Source organism: Ceratosolen solmsi, unplaced genomic scaffold (genome assembly GCF_000503995.2).
Source record: "Ceratosolen solmsi marchali unplaced genomic scaffold, CerSol_1.0 scaffold49, whole genome shotgun sequence".
Taxonomy (NCBI): domain Eukaryota; kingdom Metazoa; phylum Arthropoda; class Insecta; order Hymenoptera; family Agaonidae; genus Ceratosolen; species Ceratosolen solmsi.
Window position 1 is genome coordinate 819,514 of NW_011948450.1, and position 22,846 is coordinate 842,359.

A 22,846-nucleotide genomic window follows, 5' to 3' on the forward strand; every position below is an offset into this window, starting at 1 on the left:
ATTCATTTTTTTGCTATCATATTTTCCTACTTGTAAGTTTAATCTATTATTTGAAATTTTATATTTTTAATATTTCTTTTATAAACATATAAATTTCAGAAATTAATTTTTTTTTATTTATTTATCAAAAATTTATCACAAATTATACTTAAGTAATATTTAAAAATTTTGTCTAGTAAAAATAGCCAAACAGCAATGTACGAATTTATTATTAGGCACAACTTTAGAAAAATATCTCATTAATAACGCAACATATATTACATTATTGAATTTTAAATAATTGTTATCTGGTAACAATGAATTTTACTGTACAGTAAAACAAAAATAATAATTTTTATGTGCAAGTTAATGAATTAAAATCGTAAGAAATATAAAAAATTAACTTTTTCTATTAGATTTTTTTATCTTTTATTATATATTTCGAATAGTATCAAAATTTTGACATTTTAGAATATTAATTCTATATTTCAAGATTTTTTAGCCTCTATATTATACTTTACTAAAATGTACATATATTTAATTAATGATATTCATATTATTAAACATTAACTAAAATTTATAAATACATTTCTGATGCCTTATATTAAAAATGACAAAACAATAAAAGTTTAATACAAATAAGTTTTACTACTGAATACTATATGACCTTGATTTTGTTTACCCTCTTTTTCAATCATATATATAATCTTTACTGTTAGTTTTATCGCTGTAACTAAATATTACGTAAACATTTCTGATAATCTATTTACTAAATTTACTAATTAATAGGTTTAATATTTTTTATTACATAATAATAGTTTTTTAAGATATGAATTTATGACAAAAAATTTTATTCGTATATAAATTTATTAAATAAAGGAAATTTTTTTATTTGTATACTTAGAAATTTAAATTTAACAACAAATAATGCAAAAAAGAAAATACTTAATCCAATTTAATGATCGATTGCTATTAAGTTATTAATTATTAAGTTCTTTTATTTAAAAGATTTAGCCATCAATATTGTATTGAAATTATTACAAATAAAGAATTATTTAAAACACTATCTTTCCTATTATTTGAAATATATTTATATCTTATTTTCTGTGATGAAATTAAAAAAACATTCATTGAATACTGTTTTCTTAACACAATTCTATATTTTTATAAATTTCTATGAAAAATCTATAAATAAAAATTATTACCATAAAGTCGAATTAAATAAAAACAAATTTACAATTATTTTAAAACTAATATTAAATAGTATCAATTTTCAAAAACTTCTTCTGAGAAAAATAAATATAAATAAATCAATATTAATTACATTTTTTAATTCTAATATATTTTGTGCCACCTTATGAGATAAAAACAACTTGAATTATAATAAATATTAATACGAAATTAATATACATATTATCACCATTCAAATGCCATGTGATTTTTAGTAATAATTGTAATTAGCAAATACGAAGTTATAGTAAAAATTTGAATGAGTTTTTACACTTGCTTATGGTTATCTATTTTAGCAAATTAGATCGATCTTACTTAACACAAACATTGATTTTTTCATTTTTTTTTTGATTTCATAGTAATATAAAATAATGCATAAAATTTACACCCAATAATCAGGGATTACATTCATATTAATAATAACAACGACATCCTCTGATTGTTTTCATCGACATCATTTATATATCTTCTGTTTTTCTGTCTCTGTTTCTATGTCTCTTTCTCTCTCTACCTCTTTCCTATTTTTAATTATTTGTTCCCTTTTTCAATAGCTATGTCCAACTCATATGTTAATCTTTATTATAATTTTTATTTTCTATTACTTCATTCTTCTTAATTCAATTCCCAATTAACATTATAAACATTTTGTAATTGTATAATATTTATATCGATAATTCCATTGTAGAATATGCATACAAGAAAAACATGATCATACTGATTTCATTAACTATTTATAGAAGAGAAATAAATTATCCTTGTTATTTTAATAATATAACATTTTACAAATATTAGTTCATTTAATGATTGTGAATATATTATAATTATTACGAAATTAATTTGTTCTCAAATTAAACATGTACTAACAAATTATATAGCAGCCATAATTTTAGTAGAATCTAACAATAAAATATCAGACATTTTATAATAGACTAACTGCCAATATATTTATAAATCGCAATAGTAAATAGTTTTTATTAAAGAATTATTCAATTAAAAATTCAAGAGAAAATATATGAAATATTTTATAATTAAACTTACATATTGTAAGATTCAAATTGTTTAATATATCTAAAAAATATATACATATGAATCAATTATGAAAAATTCTAAAAGTAGATTTGCTCAAAAATAAATATTAAAAAAAATAGATGATTTTTTAAAAATTTTGTTCTAAATCATCATTTTTAATTTTATGATTGTTAGTTTTACAGAATAATTTATATATGTATATGCAGATCGTAGAGTTTGTACCATGTATTAAATAATAAATACTTTTAGTACAAGTTTATATTTACATATTTAAATATATAAAGCTACGTAAAATAAAAATAGATTTTGTTATATATATAAGTTAGTATATTAGTTATAAATATATAAGTTAAGTATATACTGTCTGTCATGGATTGAACCTTATAATTGAGCTAGATATGATAGCGATCAGCATAATATACACACAATTTGTTAAATACCATCATGCACCATACAAAAACCTGATTGGTGAGTGCACAGTTAAGTGTATTCTCCTTAACGAAATATATGTTTCACAGACAATTTTAATAAGTTGTTTATTCCAAAGTAACCGAATTATCAATCATTAAATAAATATTTTTTTTGTTTAATAGTAAATAACTTAAGTAAAAATAATTTTTTTACATCAACATTTATGTAAAATCATTTTTAAATTAAGAATATTTCAATTTTTTGAGCACTTTTATAAGTACAGATGTTATACTTCATAAAATAAAAATTGTATATAATAAATAGACGGTTTCGTACATACTAGCATTACTTTGTACTGTTGTTATTTAATTATCATTTCCCTGATTACTAAAATATATGATTTAATTTTTTCAAATTTTGTAATTTTAATGTCAAATAAAGTAAAAGTCTTATTTTATAATATTGTATACAAAACTGCTTAAAAAAATAATTTTTTTAAAAGAAAATAAAAAATAGAATTTGATTAATAAATAATTAATATTTTATTAAAACTACATAATTAATATATTTTATGATACTTACAAAATTTTATTATTACGTTTCATTGTTTTCAATATATCATTATAACGTAGGAATTTCCAATTACTATTTTTTCGTTTAGATCTGGCTAGTTCTGACTATTATTATTGATTGGACGTATTGTTCGATTTTTGAATATTAAAAGTTCACCTAAAAAATATAGTTATTTTTGTAAAATAACATAAAGGTTTTAATAAAGAATGAACCTAATCCCGGGTTTCATACTTTTAATTTAACTCATCGTAAGTTAAAATCGCGTATGCATATTTCAATAATTTTTTATTTTATTACATATAGTTAGTTTTATTCAATTATAATCAAGTTGTATCACCAGTAATTTTTCTAAAAGTGATATTAGTCGTATTACTAAAACAATCTACTGTAATTACAATTTACGTATTTACTAAGTAGAAAATCAACTGTTTCTTTAAATCTAAAAATACTGAATATCATCAAAAAGATTTTAAATACTGAAACATTTAATGGCAAGTCTAAAAAACAAGATGATCTTACATTTTAATTTTCATTTCAACAATTCATTACTTTAACCAATTAATAAAACTTTTTATAACTTATAAATTTTAGAATTATTTTATAATTAAGGTAACTTTTATATATGAACCATACGCAACAAGGCCAATTATAAGTATCCATAACTGAATATATTTTTTAAAATAATTATTCAACTATTTAATAATTGAAAAGCTATTTTAACATAAATTTCTACAATTTTCTAAAACTATGTATAGTAATTTGAAATAATTATTTTTCTGATGCTTTATTTTCATTTAAACTAAACAAGAGTAATTGTTACAACTAATATTTTGCGTTTATGTTATCTAAATATAACAAGAGTGCATGTTTATGTCGTATAACTTTTATATTCTTTTCTCAGATCTATAATATCTTAATATAATATCTTAATAATACCTTTCATAATCGCTTATTCTCCCTGTAATTATATCAGGATGCAATCACAACATTTGCATCAACAAGTTGTAATTTAATGTGAAGTTAACCAATTTTAATGATTGGAAAAGATAGGTCACTGTTAATATCTTATTTTTTTGATAAAACCAGAGAATTCCGTCGTATCATAACAGGTTGAAGATGAGTTGAGGAGCAGTATATATGGGAGTATAAATAGTAAAAGATGTACATATATGGTTTCACAGAGTAAATTTTTGTAAAAAAAATTTATTTTTGTTTCTATGAACAATCAGGTGAAATTGTGTATAATACATAATTAAAATATTGTGTAAGAATACAAAGTATAGTAGATGAACTAAGGATATTTGATTAATTATTCCTTAGTCAGCTAGAATAGTATGATAATTCAATTGAAGTTTCATAACAGTATCAGTGTATGTAATACTAATGTAATCAGTAAATATTAAATATTCTTCGAATAATTAAAAAAATTTTCTTTATAAATTTTCATTATTATTACTGATTATAGCAGGTTTCAAATCATATGTACATAATTTATATTTTAAAACATCTAGTTTCATTCTGTTATTATAAACTTCACCACTTTTAATTATTTGTATAATTGATGACAATAAGTCATAGATTTTTTTTCGATCATTTTTATCGCAAACACAAGCAATAACTTGTTGTGGCTTGAAATATACTAGAAAAGCCTTTAGTTCACTATAAGAAGCATGTGTCGAATAACATAAATTTTTTGTCTGTTTTCTTATGTTATCCCATTCAATAATGCAAGATGTATTCTTATCAATCCATTTCTTAGCTGAAAGAACGATAGTTAAAATATGCTTTTGATTAATATTAGATCTGCATTTTAATTTAAGTGTGTTTTTCCAACTATTTTTATTAATACATGCATGAATGGGCGTGCTTTCACTAACATCAGTAACACAATTAGTTAATATTTCCATTTGCTTATAAATCTTATAAGCCTGATCTTGAACATGAATTTTTTTATGCAAAATTTTTGATAATTCAATATAAATAAACTCACTGCCATATAACGCAGATATTTCTAATAAAACAACGTTTTTTGGATCTTTTTCTATCCAATCTTTTACAGTTATATATAGTTCTTTCATACTACTAAATCTACTTGGAAAAAAATTATAGTCTACATTAAAAAATGTTGTATCTATGTAAATTGTATCGATATTTAATGGAATAAATTCTGTGTTATAAATATAATGTAAAGATTTTAAGTTTGAAAAATCTTCTATATTAATCCTAAAATCACCTGTATATAAGATTCTTTTATCTTTCAAATTATATAAAAACATAATTGATCCTGGGCAATGCCCAGATGAAATACTAGATACTTTTAATGAATGATGAATATTATCATATTTATAATTTATAATTATTGAATCATTTAATGATAATATTTTCACATATTTATTTAAATCACTACTTAAATTAAAAGTATGTTTTAAAATTAATCTACTTATATGACTACAATAAAGAAATTTATTTGTTTTCATTAAATAATTAAAAAATTTATAATCTAGTCCCTTCATATGATCATAATGACAATGACTTAAGAAAAACACAGATGAATTTAAATTTTCTTCATCAAAGCAGTCAATAGAAATACCAGGAATTTCATCAATAAATCCAAGAAATGTTGACATTTTTTCAACTTTCTCTTGAATAAAAATAATTATTTTAATTAATGCACAAATTCAAGTTTAAATATTGCTCTCACAAAATATAGATACATACACATACACCCACGTATATATAATCACTCTCTTAACCTTTTTTGTTATTTTTATTTAAGATTTGCTATAACAGGAATTACATCAATTTTCTTGAAAGAATTCTTTAATTATTATCTTATTTTAGATCAAATATAATTCGAATTAGGTTAAGTTAATAAATCGATTGTCACTATCATATAAAATGATTTATTTTATTAACATTGTTAGTGAAATTATTCTTGTGATTTATTTTAAAGTTCATTTAATATTGAAAAGCATATCTTATAATATTTTCAATAGTCCAAATTTATTCACAGTACATGTACATATTCAGGCCATCATATCAAAATGTCAGTGAATAGTTTAGGTTTTACATTGGATACAATTTAAGTTCATAATAATATTGGTATATGTTAAAATCTTTTTAAATAAATTATTTTATGTAATTTTTAAGATGTCAAGTTATATGTATCGTACAAGTTAGTGATTATAACACATTTTATTTAATCAATAATATATATTTGATTTATTTCATAGAAACACATACCATTTACTCCACTATTAATATTTTATAGTCAGATTATTATTAATATTTACTTATTCAAAATAAAAGAATATTACGATAAGTACACTACGAATTAATTATTATTTGAGAATAATAAAGCTTATTAAATGGATATAAGGATTATAGTGAAATTGGAATAAAAATTTATTTTGTTTTAAAATCATGAATATGGTATGTAACAATGAGTTATTTAATATCATTAAAAAATATTAATTAACTATTAATTAAAATTATATATTATTTAAATATATTTAATAGTTTTATTTATATAAAATAATATGTTAAAACTGAAAGTTCCCTAGCTTTCTTAATTAATTCAAGTTTAGAAATATAATAGAAATTAAAAAGTGAGAGTTTTACGTTTTCCGCAAACAGTGGCGTACTCATGCTAAAAACGTTACTGGGTAACCTATCAGTGTAGACTGTTACATGAGCCTTTGATAATTAAATTATTCAATGTTTACGATTAATATTATTCACTTATTTGAATATTGTATTCTAATTTATATTTAAATATTAAATCTAAATTAATTTTAAATTTGAATACAATATTAATTATTCGATACCGTATTAACTGTACATACTGTATAAATTTCATATACGAACTATTAGTAAAAATTGTAATTTCATATTAAACTGATCTTCCATTTCCTTTTAATTATTTTACTGATACTTAGAAACATATCAAAGTTAATGTATTCATAAGACTTGTTAAATAGTAAAAATTTTATATTTTTCTTCTAATTATTCAATCAGATGCTTTAAATTTAAAAATATTTTAAAATGTATATTGTTTATAATCTCAAATATAATTATTTTGTTATTCATTATTATATATTTGTTATAATAATTTTAAATGTTAATTTCTTTTATTTTTAACATATACAGAAATTCTTATAGAATTTCTATTATTAATCTTATAAATATAAATATATAAATACATGTACTTTTTATTAATTTTAGTTTAATTAATTTTAGTTTTTATTAATACTTAACATCTGAATCAAAAACAAAAGCAATATGAATAATCTTTTTGGTAATTATAAAAAATTTAATAAAACAAATAATCATGAGTCTCAAGAATCAAAAATTATTTTCGCAATGGATAATTGTAGTGTACATTTGAATGAAGATAAAACCACAAACAAATATTTAAAATTAAAAGTATCATCTTCAATTGTGGATAAGATGAAATATATTATATTTATTACTCTTTTTGTGTTTGGTTTTTGTTTACTTTATAAATATTCAATATGTTTTAAAATAGTTCAAGTAAAACATATTAAAACTCAGGTAGAGTTAAATCATTTTTGTGTCAATAGAAAGAACAAATTAATAAAGAATAACAGTTTATTTGACACTTCTAAAAATGAATCTATAACAAAATATCAAAAAGATAATGGTGTGCAATGTAAATTTGTACCATTAAATATGCGATTTGATTGCCATCCAGAAAGTGGAGCATCACAACTTAATTGTATTCAAAGAAGATGTTGTTGGCATCCATTGCATCAATTTGATTATAAAAAGCAAGTTCATCTCAATGTGCCATATTGTTACTATCCCAAAAATTGGAGCTTATATGAATATGAAAATTTTACTAAACATGGTAATGATTTTTCAGCATTTTTACATTTAAAGCAAAATTCTTTTTATAAAGAAGATCTACTATTTATTAAATATGAAAGTATTAGAGTAGATAATACTATTCTAAGGATGAAGGTAATTTCATTTTATTAAAGAATTAAAAAAGAAAATAATGGATTTTATATTTCCCATGAATAATAAAAGTTGTTCTATTTTTACAGATATTTAACCCATCAGAAAAACGTTATGAACCACCTTTACCAATAAGAATAAATTCAGAAGCTAATTTAAAAAAAACAGTTTATGCTCAGTATGAACTTAAAACTGATGAATATATACCCGGTTTTCAAGTAATACGTGCAAGTGATAAACAAGTTTTGTAATTATATTTAAATCATTTATTAATGAACTGATTATTAAAATAGATTATTAAAATATATTATAAAATGTATAAAATTTCAGATTTAATTCTATTGGAATTGGTGGTTTCATATTTGCAAATCAATTTTTACAAATTAGTTCTACATTACCATCTCATAATCTTTATGGTCTTGGGGAACATAGAAGTAATTTAAGATTAAATACAAACTGGCAAAAATTTACACTTTTTAATGCTGACCAACCACCAACCGAAAATGTATATATTCTATTATAGATACGATTCTTTTAATTGATTATAAATTTTATTAATATACTGTTAATGAAGCAATATTTATATTTTAGGCAAATTTGTATGGATCTCATCCATTTTATATGATACTTGAACAAACAGGAAAAGCTCATGGAGTATTATTTTTAAATAGTAATGCAATGGGTAAGTTTCAAAAGTAATTTATGATTATTAATTAATAATTTTAATTTGTTTTCATTTACAGATATTATTTTGCAACCAGCACCTGCTATAACATTTAAAAGTATCGGAGGAATTTTTGATATCTACTTTTTTATTGGTCCAACACCTGCCGATGTTTTGAAGCAATATTCAAAGATTATAGGAAAACCTTTTTTACCTCCTTATTGGTCTCTTGGTTTTCACTTATGCAGATTTGGTTATGGTTCTTTAAATAATACTAAAGCTGTTTTAAAAAGAACAAGAGATGCTCTGATTCCATTTGTTTGTATCAAGATAATTTAAGTAATTAATATTAATATAAATTAATATAAGTTTAAAATATGTTTATTTATTTTTTAGGATACCCAGTGGAATGATTTAGACTATATGGATAAAAGAAATGATTTCACATACGATAAAACAAAATTTAAAGGTCTTCCCAATTTTATAAAAGAAATTCATATTGTAAGTTATAATTATTCATATATATATATATATATATATAGATAATATTGTGTATTGTTTGTTTTATATATTATATATGTTTTCTATATTTTATTAAATGAGTACAGTTTGTATTTGTACGCAACTATGTGAAAAAAACGTTGAACTTTTTAAATAAATTATTATTTTAAGAAAAATTTAAAAAATTGAATATAATCATTTTTAATTTGTTTTATATTTATTTTTAGTTTTTAACATTATAAATCATAATAAACTATTGTTGTACTAATTGTACATAATATCGTTACACATTTATTTTATTGATTTTTTTCAATAAAAAAAAATTTTTGAAGAAAAATATAGAAACTAACTTATGTTAATTAATGCATTAAAAAATTTAAAATTACATTACTACTTGATTAATGTCCTTTAAAAAACATTATGTGTTTGTACAAATTTAGAGCTTAACAATCGTATATAAATATTAAGAATATCATGGAAATTGAGAGTAATAATTTTTTTTTTAATTATGTATTTATAGGCTGGAATGCACTACATTCCATTAATTGATGCTGGTATTTCAGCGTCTGAGAAGAAAGGAACATATATTCCGTATGATGAAGGTGTTCGCAGAGGTATTTTTATTTATAATGCAAATGATACTCTACCTTTTAAAGGCAAAGTGTGGAATTTTGGGTCTACTACTTGGCCTGATTTTACAAATCCAGAATCGAAATTGTATTACACAGAAATGATGAACGATCTGCATAAAAGCTTTGAATACGATGGTGCTTGGATAGTGTGCATTAATAAAATTATTTCAACTTTAATCTATTTATAAATACAATTATATAATTCAGTTAAAAGTTGTAATTTTTAGGATATGAATGAACCTTCAAATTTCTATAATGGTTACATTAATGGTTGCATACCCAATTCCTTGGATAATCCTCCATATTTACCAGGTATAGTTGGGAATTTATTATCAAGGAAAACTATATGTATGAATGCAAAACAATATCTGGGATTCCATTATAATCTTCATAATATTTATGGTACTAGTCAAGCAATGGTAGTTAACTAGTAAGTCTTGATAAATATTGAATTTTGAAAATTATAAATAATCTTAAATTTTTTGTTTTATTATTATCTACTTTTTTGTAAGTTATTTATTTTATATGTATTTGTATATTTATTAATATTAATAATATATACTGTCAACATATTTTTAGTGCATTAAAAAAAATTAGAAATAAGCGACCATTTATTATTTCTCGATCTACATGGATAGGTCATGGCTCTTATGCAGGACATTGGACTGGTGATGTTTACTCTTCATGGCAAGATAAAAATTGTTTATATTTTTATACTACTTAAATTAAAAGACATTGAGATAATATAATTGATTACAGGCATGATTTAAGAATGAGTATACCACAAATATTAGTTTTTAACTTATTTCAAATTCCAATGGTTGGAGCTGATATATGTGGTTTTGATGGTAATACTACTATGGCACTTTGTAATAGATGGATGCAATTAGGGGCTTTCTATCCATTTTCTCGAAATCATAATTCAGATGATACTATTGTACATAACATTTAAAACAAAATTAAAATAAAAATATTTAATTTTAAAATAATTTTTAAATTTATAAGGAACAGGATCCAGTTGCAATGGGTAAAATAGTAATTATGTCTTCTAAAAAAGCTTTAAGAATGCGATATTATCTATTACCATATTTGTATTCTTTATTTTATCGTGCTCATCTATATGCTGAAACTGTAGCCCGTCCTTTATTTGTAGAGTAAATGTTTAGAGCTATTGCTCAATAATAATATTTTTATAAATAATATATTATAAATATTTATTCTAATTATTTTTAGATTTTATGATGATCCAAATACATTTAATATTGATACACAGTTCTTATGGGGTAGCTGCCTTTTAATAGCACCTGTACTTAGTGAAGTAAACTTTAATTAACAAAACTATTATGTTTATTTAATAAATGATAATCTAAATAACGAAAATTTTTATACAAAATTTTTTTAATACAATATATTTTCCTCTTAAATTATTCTCATTTATATTTTATTAATGTTAATATAATAATTAACTTCTAAAAAATACATTTTTAACTTATGATTATAGGGAAAAACAGAAGTATATGCTTATATTCCAAAAGGAATTTGGTACAATATTTATACAATTGAAATTTTGTCTTCTAATGGTCAAAATTATACATTAGATGCCCCAATTGATACAATACCTGTATTAATTTATGGTGGATGCATATTACCAGTTCAAGAACCAAGTATATCAACTACATTGAGTCGTCAAAAACCATATGGTTTACTTGTTGCTTTGAATGAAAAGGAAAGTGCTAAAGGAGAATTGTATTGGGATGATGGAGATAGCTTAGGTAAAATTGAGTACCCTTTTAAATTTTAGTAAAATATATAAAAAAGAAAGAAATTAAATAAAAATTTTAATTAATTTTATCTTTGTAGATTCTATTGAGAAGAAACAATATATATTATTTAAATTTGAGGTTATAAATAATGAATTAAAAAGTACTATAATTGAAGGTTCTTATAACAAATACATGAAATTAGGAAAAATAATTATTATGGGTGTTTCTAAAGTTGTAAAACAGGTATTCTTTAACAAAAAAGAAATTGTTTTCAGATATGACAAAGAAAAATTTGTAAGTTACCGCATTTTTTTAACTACTAATTTAATGTTTACCTACAAATAATATTTTTATAATATTTTGTTTAGAATTTAGAAATCAATAACTTATTAGTGGATTTTAAAAAAAATTTCATTCTGAATTGGACAAATGAATAGAAAAATTAATTTATAATAATAGGAAAAGTAATAATGATAAAACAATTATAATGGTGTACAGAATAATTAATGATAATTTATAGATTTTATTGTATTTCTTACTAATTTTTGTATTTTAATTTTAATAAAATATAATAAACTATACAATTGTACTATAAATATATAATAAAAATTCATGATTTATTTAATTGTAATTTATTATATATATTAACTACTATCAATTAATCTACTTATCAATTACATACAATAAACAGTTTAAACATTTTATAAAAAATTGTTTACATAAGAAAATATTTATCCATAATCTATATTATATCTAATACATAAATAAATTCAAGATAAATATATTATTTTGTGATGAATTAATTTTATGGTATATTATTTTTCAAGTGTATTAGATAATTTCCAATAAATTATATATATTACAATAAAAATATTTTTTAAAATCTGAATAAATAAAATGTACATTAAGCTCAATTACAATTATATTGCATATATACATTTTCAATTTATATTCAGAAATTAAAATTTTATATTCATAATTTAAACAATATTATAAATATAAACAATGAATTACAATACATATGACTTATAATCATTTTATAGCAAAAAATTATAAAATGAAACATTATAATTATTATTAAATACTTATTAAAAGTCAAGGAATCATTGTATTCGTAAGCTATAAAACTATGAAATTACCGTAATTTTTATTATTATCATTACAAATAATATTATTATTGGATTAATAATGTAGTTATTAAAAATGAATTAGAAAAAAATATTATAAAGTAGTTATTAAAAAAAAATTAGAAAAAATTAAACATCTAATTTCCTTTTTCTTTTTGTAAGTACAAGAAAAATTAGCTGTTTATGGATAAATAAAGATTAATTTAAATAACAAATTTGATTATCGAAAGAATTATAAATTATATTACAGGAACGTAAAGCATAAAGATACCGTGTTTGCAGTTAATTTTACATAAAGTTTTATTGCTCTTTAATAAATATTTTATTTTATTTTAGAACTATTTTGATTTTATTCTATTCTAGTAAATTAACTTATAAAATTAATTCATAAGTTTTTACATATAATTTATAATATGATGCTTTTTACTAGTAAAATATTGTTTGTTTTAATAATTGTATTAAAATAATTAAAATATATAAAATAAATTAAAAAAAAATAATATTAAAAGAAAATATCTATATTCAACTATGACTTGTAAATCATACTTTTTTAATTGCATTATTTAAACAAAGTACATATGCGTAAATTTTTATGTTTATTTTAAGATGATGAATTTTTATATAAAATATGCAAAATAAAAACAATATGTAACAAAAACATAATATGGTATTTCAAATTATATATAAATTTCAGGAAAATGTTTGAAGACCTTACAACAAAGGTGATTAAATAATTAAATGTTTTTGTTAGTTACAATTTCCTACTCTAATTTAATTCTTTCTATGATTAAATAGTTTAATTATAAAACAAAGTTTTATCAATCATAGAAAAGGTACTTTTATAATATTTTTGTATATTCAATAAAATTAATTTTGTTAAAATGTTTTTATGAAATTTGTATTTATCTTGTACATCATAATTATACATGAAAATATAAATATTATTTTAATTAATATATAATTCTGTAACTCATAAATCCATAAAGTAGGAAAACAAGTCAATTATTTTCATGCTTCTTAAATTACAAATTTTTTAAATTCTATATGGAAGAGATATTCGAAGTTTATTTAATTGTATAATTGTATAATTGTTTAATTGTTTAATATGATAACAAATATAAAAAGTTTGTATTGTGTGAAATATTATATTGTATTTATTAATTTTCTTTTGAAAATAATTCTTATGTATAGTTATTTAAATACCATATTAATTATATTAATATTTTTGTAATGATCTTATAATATGAATGTTGCACATGTAGCATTTCAAGAGTTTTATTAAATATAAAAAAAAATTAATCAAAAAAATTTCTAAATTATTTTAAAACATTTTTTAAAATATATTTTTTATAAAAAGTTAATATATATTATGAAATTATAATTATAAAATAGTTCGTATTAATTTCATATCATATCAATTAATAATGGTTGAAATTCAAATTGCATACATTGTTGTATTAATAATAGCATTTATAATTTTTCAAATTATAACATTAATAATGTAGATAATAGTACAATCAATATAAAAATAAGCAAAACTGTAGCTATAGTATTCTTAAATTTTATAGAAAATATAAGCTAAAAACAAATTATACCTGCATTTTACGTATAAGAATTTTTTAATGTAACTTATAAGAAGTAATGAAAAGCTTTCAATTTTGAATATAATAATATATTTAAAATATAGTATTTTATTAGTGAGTATATATTAACAATTCTAATTATGTATTAATATTAATGTTTATTAATATTCTGTTTTTTATATTAATTCGATTAAAAATTTTAATTTAGAAGTATTACTTGTTTTATATAAAAATGATTCCTTATTTTAGAAGAAGAAAGAAAACAGAACAAATGCTTAAATATCTACTGGTTTTCCAGTCTTTAAAGTATTTTCTTCACATACAAATAAATATTTCATATAAAGAATAGCAAGTAATAATTTTTGTAATATAACATATCTTGTGTAATATTCAATAATTTTTAACTTGATTGCGTGGTGATTTCACAACGATTGCAAAGATAATAGCTCAAAATATATTTCGTCGAATAAATTTTACAAAGGTATAAGTTTATTTTTCTTATATTTATATTGTTAATATGTTTATTTTTCTAATTTGTAAAAGTATTGAATGTTTGATAATACAGTTTAAACCTCTTAGTAATATTCATATTTTTAATATTTTTTATTTAAATTACAAATACTATTTTAAATTATTATTGTCAAAAATTAAACTATTTTAAATATATAGTAAATATGAAGTAGAATTTTTTGATATCTTGAAAAAAGAAGAATCTAAAAATTTGTTTTATAAATTTATAAATATCATCATATTATTACTTAAAATGATAGATAAATGTTTGTTTCATTTTGTAAAATTGCTAAAGTTATTAGTTCATTTAATGAAAAATCCTACAAATTGATCACAATATGAATAAATAAAAATAACTTATAACATGACATTTAAAATATATAAATTATAAATAAAAAAATGATCAATAAATAATTTGATGTCTTGTTGATATCGAATAATATGAAATTATATTTTTAATTAGTTATTTAATTCGTAAGCTAATTTTTTATTATTTTTAGATTATTTTTAATATTTTTAATATTTTTAAAATTAATTAAATTTGTGTACTACATTTCTATTATGTTATATATAATGCGCGTATTTTTAATGTTTTGAAAACCAAATTAGTCAGTATATATTTTTGATCTACTATATTTAAAATCCTTTGTGTAATTTAAATACATTAGTATTAAGATTAATAATCTGATATACTGTTTTAAAAACTTTACTGTAGTTTTGATCTAGATATACTGTTCATAAAGATTTGCTGTACTTTTAATCTTAAAATAATGTTTTTGTTGGCATTTGTATAAGTTAATAATACAAAATTGTAATAAGAAAATATTTAAAGTATTGGTAAATAATATATTATTTAAATCTAATTAAATTAAATATATAAATTTGAAGGGTTTTAAATAAAAAAATGTTTAGTTTACATTTTGTTGCACGTAAATCATATACATATATTTTTTTGTAACACAGTCTTTAAGTAATAAAAACATTTTCGATTTTACATATAAGTTTACAAGATTAAAAAAATTAAATTGTTACAAATGTATTGGCTTATAATATTCTAATGTTGCTTAAATCTAATTATTATCAACCACGCCATCATGTTTATTAATGTAAAATTATTTTATATCAAATAACTTATATATTATCAAAACTTAGATTATATAAATCTACTTTATTGTCTAAGCTTTCATTTATTTAAAATTGGTGGTAGTATAAATTTAAATTTATATCATAATTTCAAAGTCTGAATATGAATTATAACGAATTAATAAGAATTTTTATACCAATATAAATACCGCTAAAAACGAAACACTATATTTGAAAATTTGTAATTGTAAATATTTAAAATAAATTTACTTTTAAAAAATTATATTATTGAAATATTAATGATACATGTGCTATTTTTATTTATTAACTAGAAAGAGAAATAATATGAATTTTGTGCTGTTGACTATAATCACATTAGATATTAGGAGTTTAACGTAAAATTATATTTGTATTCATTTTCAAAAAAAAAAGTTTACCAAAGGTACTTCATCAAATTAAAATATTTCCAATGTAATATAATCATATTGAAATATCACACTGAATTATAATCTCCAAAGTTTGATATCATGAACTTATTACTTATGAAATTTAAATTTGGATTAATATAGAATCTATGGAGTTCTAAATAATAGATTAATTTATAATAAACATAAGATTAGTGACCTTATAAAACTATTTCTGTATAAAGCTGTAAATATTAATTGTATCATAAATATAATTTATTTGTATATTAAAAATTTATTTAAAAATTTTTTTATGTAAGATAAATCCATTCGCTTTAGTTGTAACAAAATCTGTATGTATAACATATAGAATTTTCAAAGATTTTATGTAAATTATGTAAAAAAATTTATTGTTTCTAATTAAATATAGTAAATTTTTTTTTCTTTTAATTAGAGCGGTATGTAAATTATGTTGTGAAATTTATGGATAAAGTTCATTGCACATAGAAAAATCTAAAATCGTAAGTATATATCTATATAAGCAATTGATCGAATATTTTTATTATAATACAAGTATTTTAGGCATATAATAAAAATGCAAAATTAACTGTATAACTGGATATTACAAATATACACTAAAACTTCTCTTGGAACAAGTAATGAGATTTTTCTATCACTCAATTAAGGAGTACTAAATTTATAAATGTTTATTTAAAGATTTTGTAATACTTCACTTATTTATTAAGTAAATTTAATCGAAAATAAGTATAAGTGACTCCATTCCTTTGCTGAACAAACTTTGTATTATTGATGATTAAATTTGATGCATATACATTTTTCACTGTGTAGTGTAAGTTAAATAAAATATTTTAGTAAATTACTAATATAATATATCTGTATAATATTCACCTATTAGTAATACAAAAGAAAAATTTTATAGATGAAACAAACTGTTTTATATTATTTAGAAAAACTAAGATAAGATAAATTATACAAAAACTTATATTGAAAAAAAATGTGCAAATAATTAAACAATTATATTTTAAACAAGTATAGCTAACAATTTCTATAGTTATGTATATATCTTATAAGCATATTAAAACTATTGCTTTGGTAGTCTAAAATGAATTATGCAATTTAATATAAAGTTTTTCTATAAAAGCTATACAAATTTCAAAATTACTTCAAATGACTTTGGCACTCATTGATTATACAAATCTCATGATTTACTCTCTTAAAATTAAAATAACATATAAATTGCACATTTTTCTTGTACAAACGTGATTATAACATTTTTTATCTTTTATATTACTGATATTTTGGCCTTTCTTGGCATAATATTCTACGATATTTCAAACATAAGTAACATTCAGATTTTGATATGAAATATTTTCAGTTAAGTCACTATTATTGTTCTCTCATTTTCTGTACTTTAGATACTTTCCCTTTTTGATTTATTTTTCTTTTATCTGAATTTGTATAAATTAATTAAACTGAATAAAATATATTTATCAAATATTACTTTCATATTATACAAAATTTTATAATATTAAAAAACAAAAACAAAATATCTTAACATATATTTTTGCATAAGAATATATAAGGAACATTCTTTAAAAACATGTTAAGTATAAATATCTTTGAAAATAATTATTTTATAAAAATTTAATCATACGTTTAGTACGTTAAATATATTACAAATCTAACCAAATCTTTTAATAATAAATACAAATCATTAAATATAATTTTGTAATAATTATTACTGAAATAGAATTTAATTTCTCAGAGAATTTACGAAACTCTCGTCACTTTAAAATACTTTTTAAAAGTCAGTTTTTAATTAAAATAATTATGTAAATATAGACTCGGCTTTGCCAAATTCTCATTTTATACTTTAAATAAGTATGAAAGAATGAATACTTTGGATAAGTATGAAACATTAAAATATATATATTGTATAATAACGATAAATATTTACTATATAATTATTTATTGTCGATTCACATTTACCTAACCTATTTAATGTTCAGTGTATTGGTCTTTTTTCTAAATTGTTTTTATAAAAAATGAAAGTATATAATTAATTAAAATAGGACTAACAATAAAAATTAAATTACAGTATAATTATGTTCATAATATCATAAATTATTTATTTTTACGCAATTTTCAATATCCGTTTTTCTTAAACAATAAGATAAAACATTGAATAAAAATATTTCAGTACTTTTTCTCACTAATATGTGACTTTTGGCATAATATAAGTTTATGTTACATAGTTCTGAAACATTTCTATTTTTACTTGTTTTATTTGTTAAATTTTACATATATTATGATAACTTTTCAGGATTCCTGTTAAACTTGACTATTAAACCTCGTGCTACAAAATTGATCGCAGTGCGGATATTTAAAATTTGGTATACAGCTTGTATGATAAAATTAATTTGATCGCATATTAATGGTAAGGCGGTGTAAATAATTTATACATTTTTTGACATAATTTATCAGTACAAGTACGTTCATGTTTTCGCACTGAAATATATGATTTAATTTGAACTAAATTAAATGTTTGAATCAATGGACTACTAAAGTATTATATTATCAATTCAGATGAGTACATTTTCTTACAATCAATATTTTAATTATAATAAGCTATTCTAGAATAAATAAATGCACTGTGCCTATTAATATTAAAAAATTTTATTATGTTAATGTTTTATTAAATATGAACGATGTCTTTTTAAACTGTTCAATAAATTGTAATTTGAATTTCCAGATGAGTGTATGAAATAATTTAGTCAATTGCACTTTAATCCCCTAATAAATATTATAAATAGTTTATTATAGGTTTACAACAAACAGAATAATATTTGGCAATCTACGAAAATTTATACCCTTTACATAATCCTTTGAATAACTTTTTTTTGTAAAGTTTTTTTAAACATTAATTACAGTTCTAAGTCTTTCTTAAACATCAATTATAATTAATTAAAAGTTCGTTCTTATCATAGTGTTTAATAAAGACAGAGTTATTCTTAAATTATTATAATAATAATTTTGATTATTTATTGACTGATTACCGTGATCATATTTTAATAAAAACAAATTTACAATAATTTTTAAATAACACCCTTACTTATGAATTGTCATTTTTTAAAAACTTAATATACAAATTAAAATATATTAATTTAGAATAAAATATTTTAATAAAATTAGAATTTTATGAATAAGAGCAACTAACAATAAAAAAGCGAAATAAAAAATATATCCACGATAGATGAAATAACGAATACAAATTTTATTTTATTTTTATAAAATCAGTATAGAATCGGAAATATCGTTATTGCCTTAAAAGGAATTTCTAACCTGCGTAAACTGACAAATATCTTATTTAAGTAAATATTTTTATGTGGCAGTAAGAGTTTCCAGTACTTCTTCTGGAGTCTTCTTCATTTTCCGAAAACTATTCCAATGTTCTTTGGGCACTGTCCATTGTAGAAATACAGCAAGATTTTGCCTTAGTGCGTCAAATTCAGACATCGAATTAGTTTTAATAGCCTCCTTACCAGCAGAAACTAAAGAATCTATAAGAACTTCATCAATAAGCCTTTTACCAAATCCTAATTCATCCAGTCTATCAGGTTTGGAAATTCTCTTCAACAAGACAGCTAGTAGTAGTCTCATTTTTTCAATTGACATATTTCTATATTTACCTATCGTATTAATTGATATTCCTTCATTTCCATCTCTAGAATTTCCAGGATCTGAACTAGTTGAGTCATTATTAGATTCAACCTGGCAATCTTTTTCGTGAGCTTCTAAATCATTTTTAATTCTGAAAAAATTGTTGCATTTTCTACAAGAATATGGTTCATTTCTACCGTGAATACATTTCATATGTTTTTTCCAATGAGGAAGTTGCGTAAATCCAGCATTGCATTCAGCACATTTAAAGGGCCTTTCTCCCGTGTGTCTTCTAGTGTGTAATTTTAAGGCAGTAGAATGGGCAAAAGCTTGCCAACACACAAGACATCTAAAGGGTCTTTGTCCAGAATGTGTTCTTTGGTGAACGGTCAGTTGACTTTTTTGAGCAAAACGTTGACCACAGGTGGCGCAGCCATGTGGTCTATCCTTAGCATGAGTTCGCATATGCTGAGGTAAATGACCTTTAAATGTTTTATTACAAATAATACAAAGAAAGGATTTAACATCTCTATGTAAGCACTCTAAATGTTTTTTCAAGGCATCTCGCCGTACAAAGCCCCTACCACAAATATCGCATTTGTGGTCTTTTTGACCATTATGACGTTTTACATGTAAAGCTAAATTTGCTGCGCACGTAAAAGTTCCAGAACAAAGGTGACAACTATATGGTTTTATTTGATTATGGGTACGGCGATGCTGAACTAGTTGACCTCCTCTGGCAAAACTCTTATCACAATCGGAACATTTGTAGGGTTTAAAGCCCGTATGAGTACGCACATGAAGTTTAAGTCGTTCTTTTAAAGGAAATTCTTTGCCGCATTCATCACATTTGAATAATGGACCAGAGGTATGCACAACTTTATAGTGGTTACGTAAACCTCCACTACCTTTAAAGTGTGCTTTACATATGAGACAACAATATTTTTTCGGTTGATCTTTAGTATACTTATCATTGCATAACTCTTTTTTTTTCATTTTATTATGACTATTATCCAGAACATTGTTGTTCTCTTGCTCCACAAGGTAATTTGCCTGTATTATATTATTAATTTTATTTTGAAGTTCTTTTTCCGACTGATCAAAGAATTCTAAGGTCGAATTCGATCTTTTTGGCTTTGATAATGCATCTGATTTCGTTATTATAGTTAAATTTTTTCTAGGTCTACCCCTAGTTCGAGGTTTTACATTTGATTGAAAATCGATTTTCTGTAATTTTTTATCTTTCTTGATTTCGACAAAATTTTTAATTATAATTTTTTTTTTAACGATTTTCGATTTTTTAATTTTTGTATTTGAACAAAAATCTTGCTGACGATATACATAAATTTCTTCATCATTCTTATCTTCAAAATATTCAAAGTCTCCATTTTCATTTTCATTTGATTCATTATTTTGCACATCGTCAATTTTTGATTTTTTTGTTCTATTATTGCACTGTAAATTATTTAATTTTTTAACAAAATTCTTATCTTCAGTTTCAAATTGAAATTTGTTTGTACTATTTAAAAGCTTCCACTTTTTACCTTTTCCCCTTTTTGAATAACCAACTGTTTCCAACTGTTCAAATTCATGAATTTGTTGATGTGAAAAACTGCGTAAAGCTCTTAGACCATCTGTGACGTTGATATCTTTATCATCAATATTTTCTTTGATTCGTGATTGTTCGACTGGCTTTAATTCTGTCAGCTGAATTTCTTCTCTTACTGGCTCAATTATTGATTCTATGATCATCTGCTTTGTATTTGTCATGATTGATGTATATAATAAGTCAAGATTAATCAAATAGGAACTTTTTGAGAATGGTATAATTGTTTTGAAATTTATAAATTTGATCTGATTGTTGGTATTTATTAAAAAGCATAGTTCTTAAAAAGATTTTAAATCAATGACAATTACTTAATATCACTAATTGTATAGACAATTTAATTTATTTTCACTTATCAAATCACCTATAGATATGTGTGTAGAACCCAGTCAAATTGCTATCTCAATGTTCTTTAAGGATACATCTGTATTTACAATTATGAGAACTTTGTGAGAATCTAGAGACATGTTCTTCTATTCTTTATTTTGTCTCCTTGTCACTAAAAACTTTATTTTATTTCATTTTTTGAACACTTACTATGTTGTATAATTTCTATGCTTTATACAGTTCCATCATTCAAAAAACCTGAATACAGAATTACTATTTATGAATTTTTTTGTTAAGTTACGCAATAAAAAAAGCATAAAACCTTTAAAATTTATTTTTACTTATTTTAAAAATGAATAATAATTTAATATGATTGTTTCTTCTTTGATTATTACATTAATTATTTCGTAATCAGTCTCATATTAAGGCTTTTGACAAATTCTTAATTTAAAAAAATTGTAATCTTATAAAAATATTTTGAGTAACTTTATTTCAATTTCTTTTCTAAAATTCTTTTACTGACATACTTTTTAGAAATACAAAACACATTTTTCGTATTTTGGCATATTTTATATACATACCATGATATATACACGTGCTCACTTTCATATAATCCTTGTTTTTAAATATTATTAAATTCTAAAGGTTTGATATTAATTCAGCGGTTATATATATCACGTTATAAACTAATTTAAATATGGAACTTCTGTGAATAAGTACAAAGTATTCGTTTAAACATTTAAGAACATGTCAAAGTTAGGCT

General features: G+C 21.2%; 3 protein-coding genes across 3 annotated transcripts; 1 reads left to right on the plus strand and 2 right to left on the minus strand.

The window, feature by feature from the left end:
• Nucleotides 1-4,538: 4,538 nt before the first annotated feature.
• Nucleotides 4,539-5,895, minus strand: Snm1 (DNA cross-link repair protein snm1). Its single transcript, XM_011505053.1, has 2 exons — nucleotides 4,679-5,895; nucleotides 4,539-4,546 (listed from the first exon to the last, which is right to left on the minus strand). Exons 1-2 carry the CDS (start codon nucleotides 5,847-5,849, stop codon nucleotides 4,539-4,541), a joined length of 1,179 nt encoding a protein of 392 aa, XP_011503355.1. The 5' UTR covers nucleotides 5,850-5,895.
• A 1,841-nt stretch (nucleotides 5,896-7,736) lies between these two features.
• LOC105366539 (lysosomal alpha-glucosidase) lies at nucleotides 7,737-12,213 on the plus strand. The gene is made up of 15 exons (XM_011505020.1): nucleotides 7,737-8,205; nucleotides 8,292-8,449; nucleotides 8,533-8,707; nucleotides 8,794-8,884; nucleotides 8,946-9,184; nucleotides 9,263-9,367; nucleotides 9,888-10,145; nucleotides 10,227-10,429; nucleotides 10,579-10,686; nucleotides 10,759-10,936; nucleotides 11,005-11,153; nucleotides 11,233-11,317; nucleotides 11,501-11,771; nucleotides 11,860-12,056; nucleotides 12,131-12,213. Exons 1-15 carry the CDS (start codon nucleotides 7,915-7,917, stop codon nucleotides 12,197-12,199), a joined length of 2,577 nt encoding a protein of 858 aa, XP_011503322.1. The 5' UTR covers nucleotides 7,737-7,914; the 3' UTR covers nucleotides 12,200-12,213.
• A 7,624-nt stretch (nucleotides 12,214-19,837) lies between these two features.
• On the minus strand, nucleotides 19,838-22,008 carry LOC105366563 (zinc finger protein 260). The gene is made up of 3 exons (XM_011505056.1): nucleotides 21,671-22,008; nucleotides 21,492-21,499; nucleotides 19,838-21,428 (listed from the first exon to the last, which is right to left on the minus strand). The coding sequence occupies exons 1-3, from the start codon at nucleotides 21,918-21,920 to the stop codon at nucleotides 19,872-19,874; spliced, it is 1,815 nt and encodes a 604-aa protein (XP_011503358.1). The 5' UTR covers nucleotides 21,921-22,008; the 3' UTR covers nucleotides 19,838-19,871.
• Between the last annotated feature and the right edge of the window lie 838 nt (nucleotides 22,009-22,846).

What these genes read in the sequence shown, in the direction of transcription:
- LOC105366539 (XM_011505020.1), top strand. Translation starts at nt 7,915, where the DNA reads ATGCGATTTGATTGCCATCCAGAAAGTGGAGCATCACAACTTAATTGT. An exon ending in GAGATGCTCTGATTCCATTT is followed by an intron (nt 9,185 to 9,262) that starts GTTTGTATCAAG and finishes TTTATTTTTTAG; the next exon opens with GATACCCAGTGGAATGATTT. An exon ending in GATATGACAAAGAAAAATTT is followed by an intron (nt 12,057 to 12,130) that starts GTAAGTTACCGC and finishes TATTTTGTTTAG; the next exon opens with AATTTAGAAATCAATAACTT.
- LOC105366563 (XM_011505056.1), bottom strand. Translation starts at nt 21,920, where the DNA reads ATGACAAATACAAAGCAGATGATCATAGAATCAATAATTGAGCCAGTA.
- Snm1 (XM_011505053.1), bottom strand. Translation starts at nt 5,849, where the DNA reads ATGTCAACATTTCTTGGATTTATTGATGAAATTCCTGGTATTTCTATT.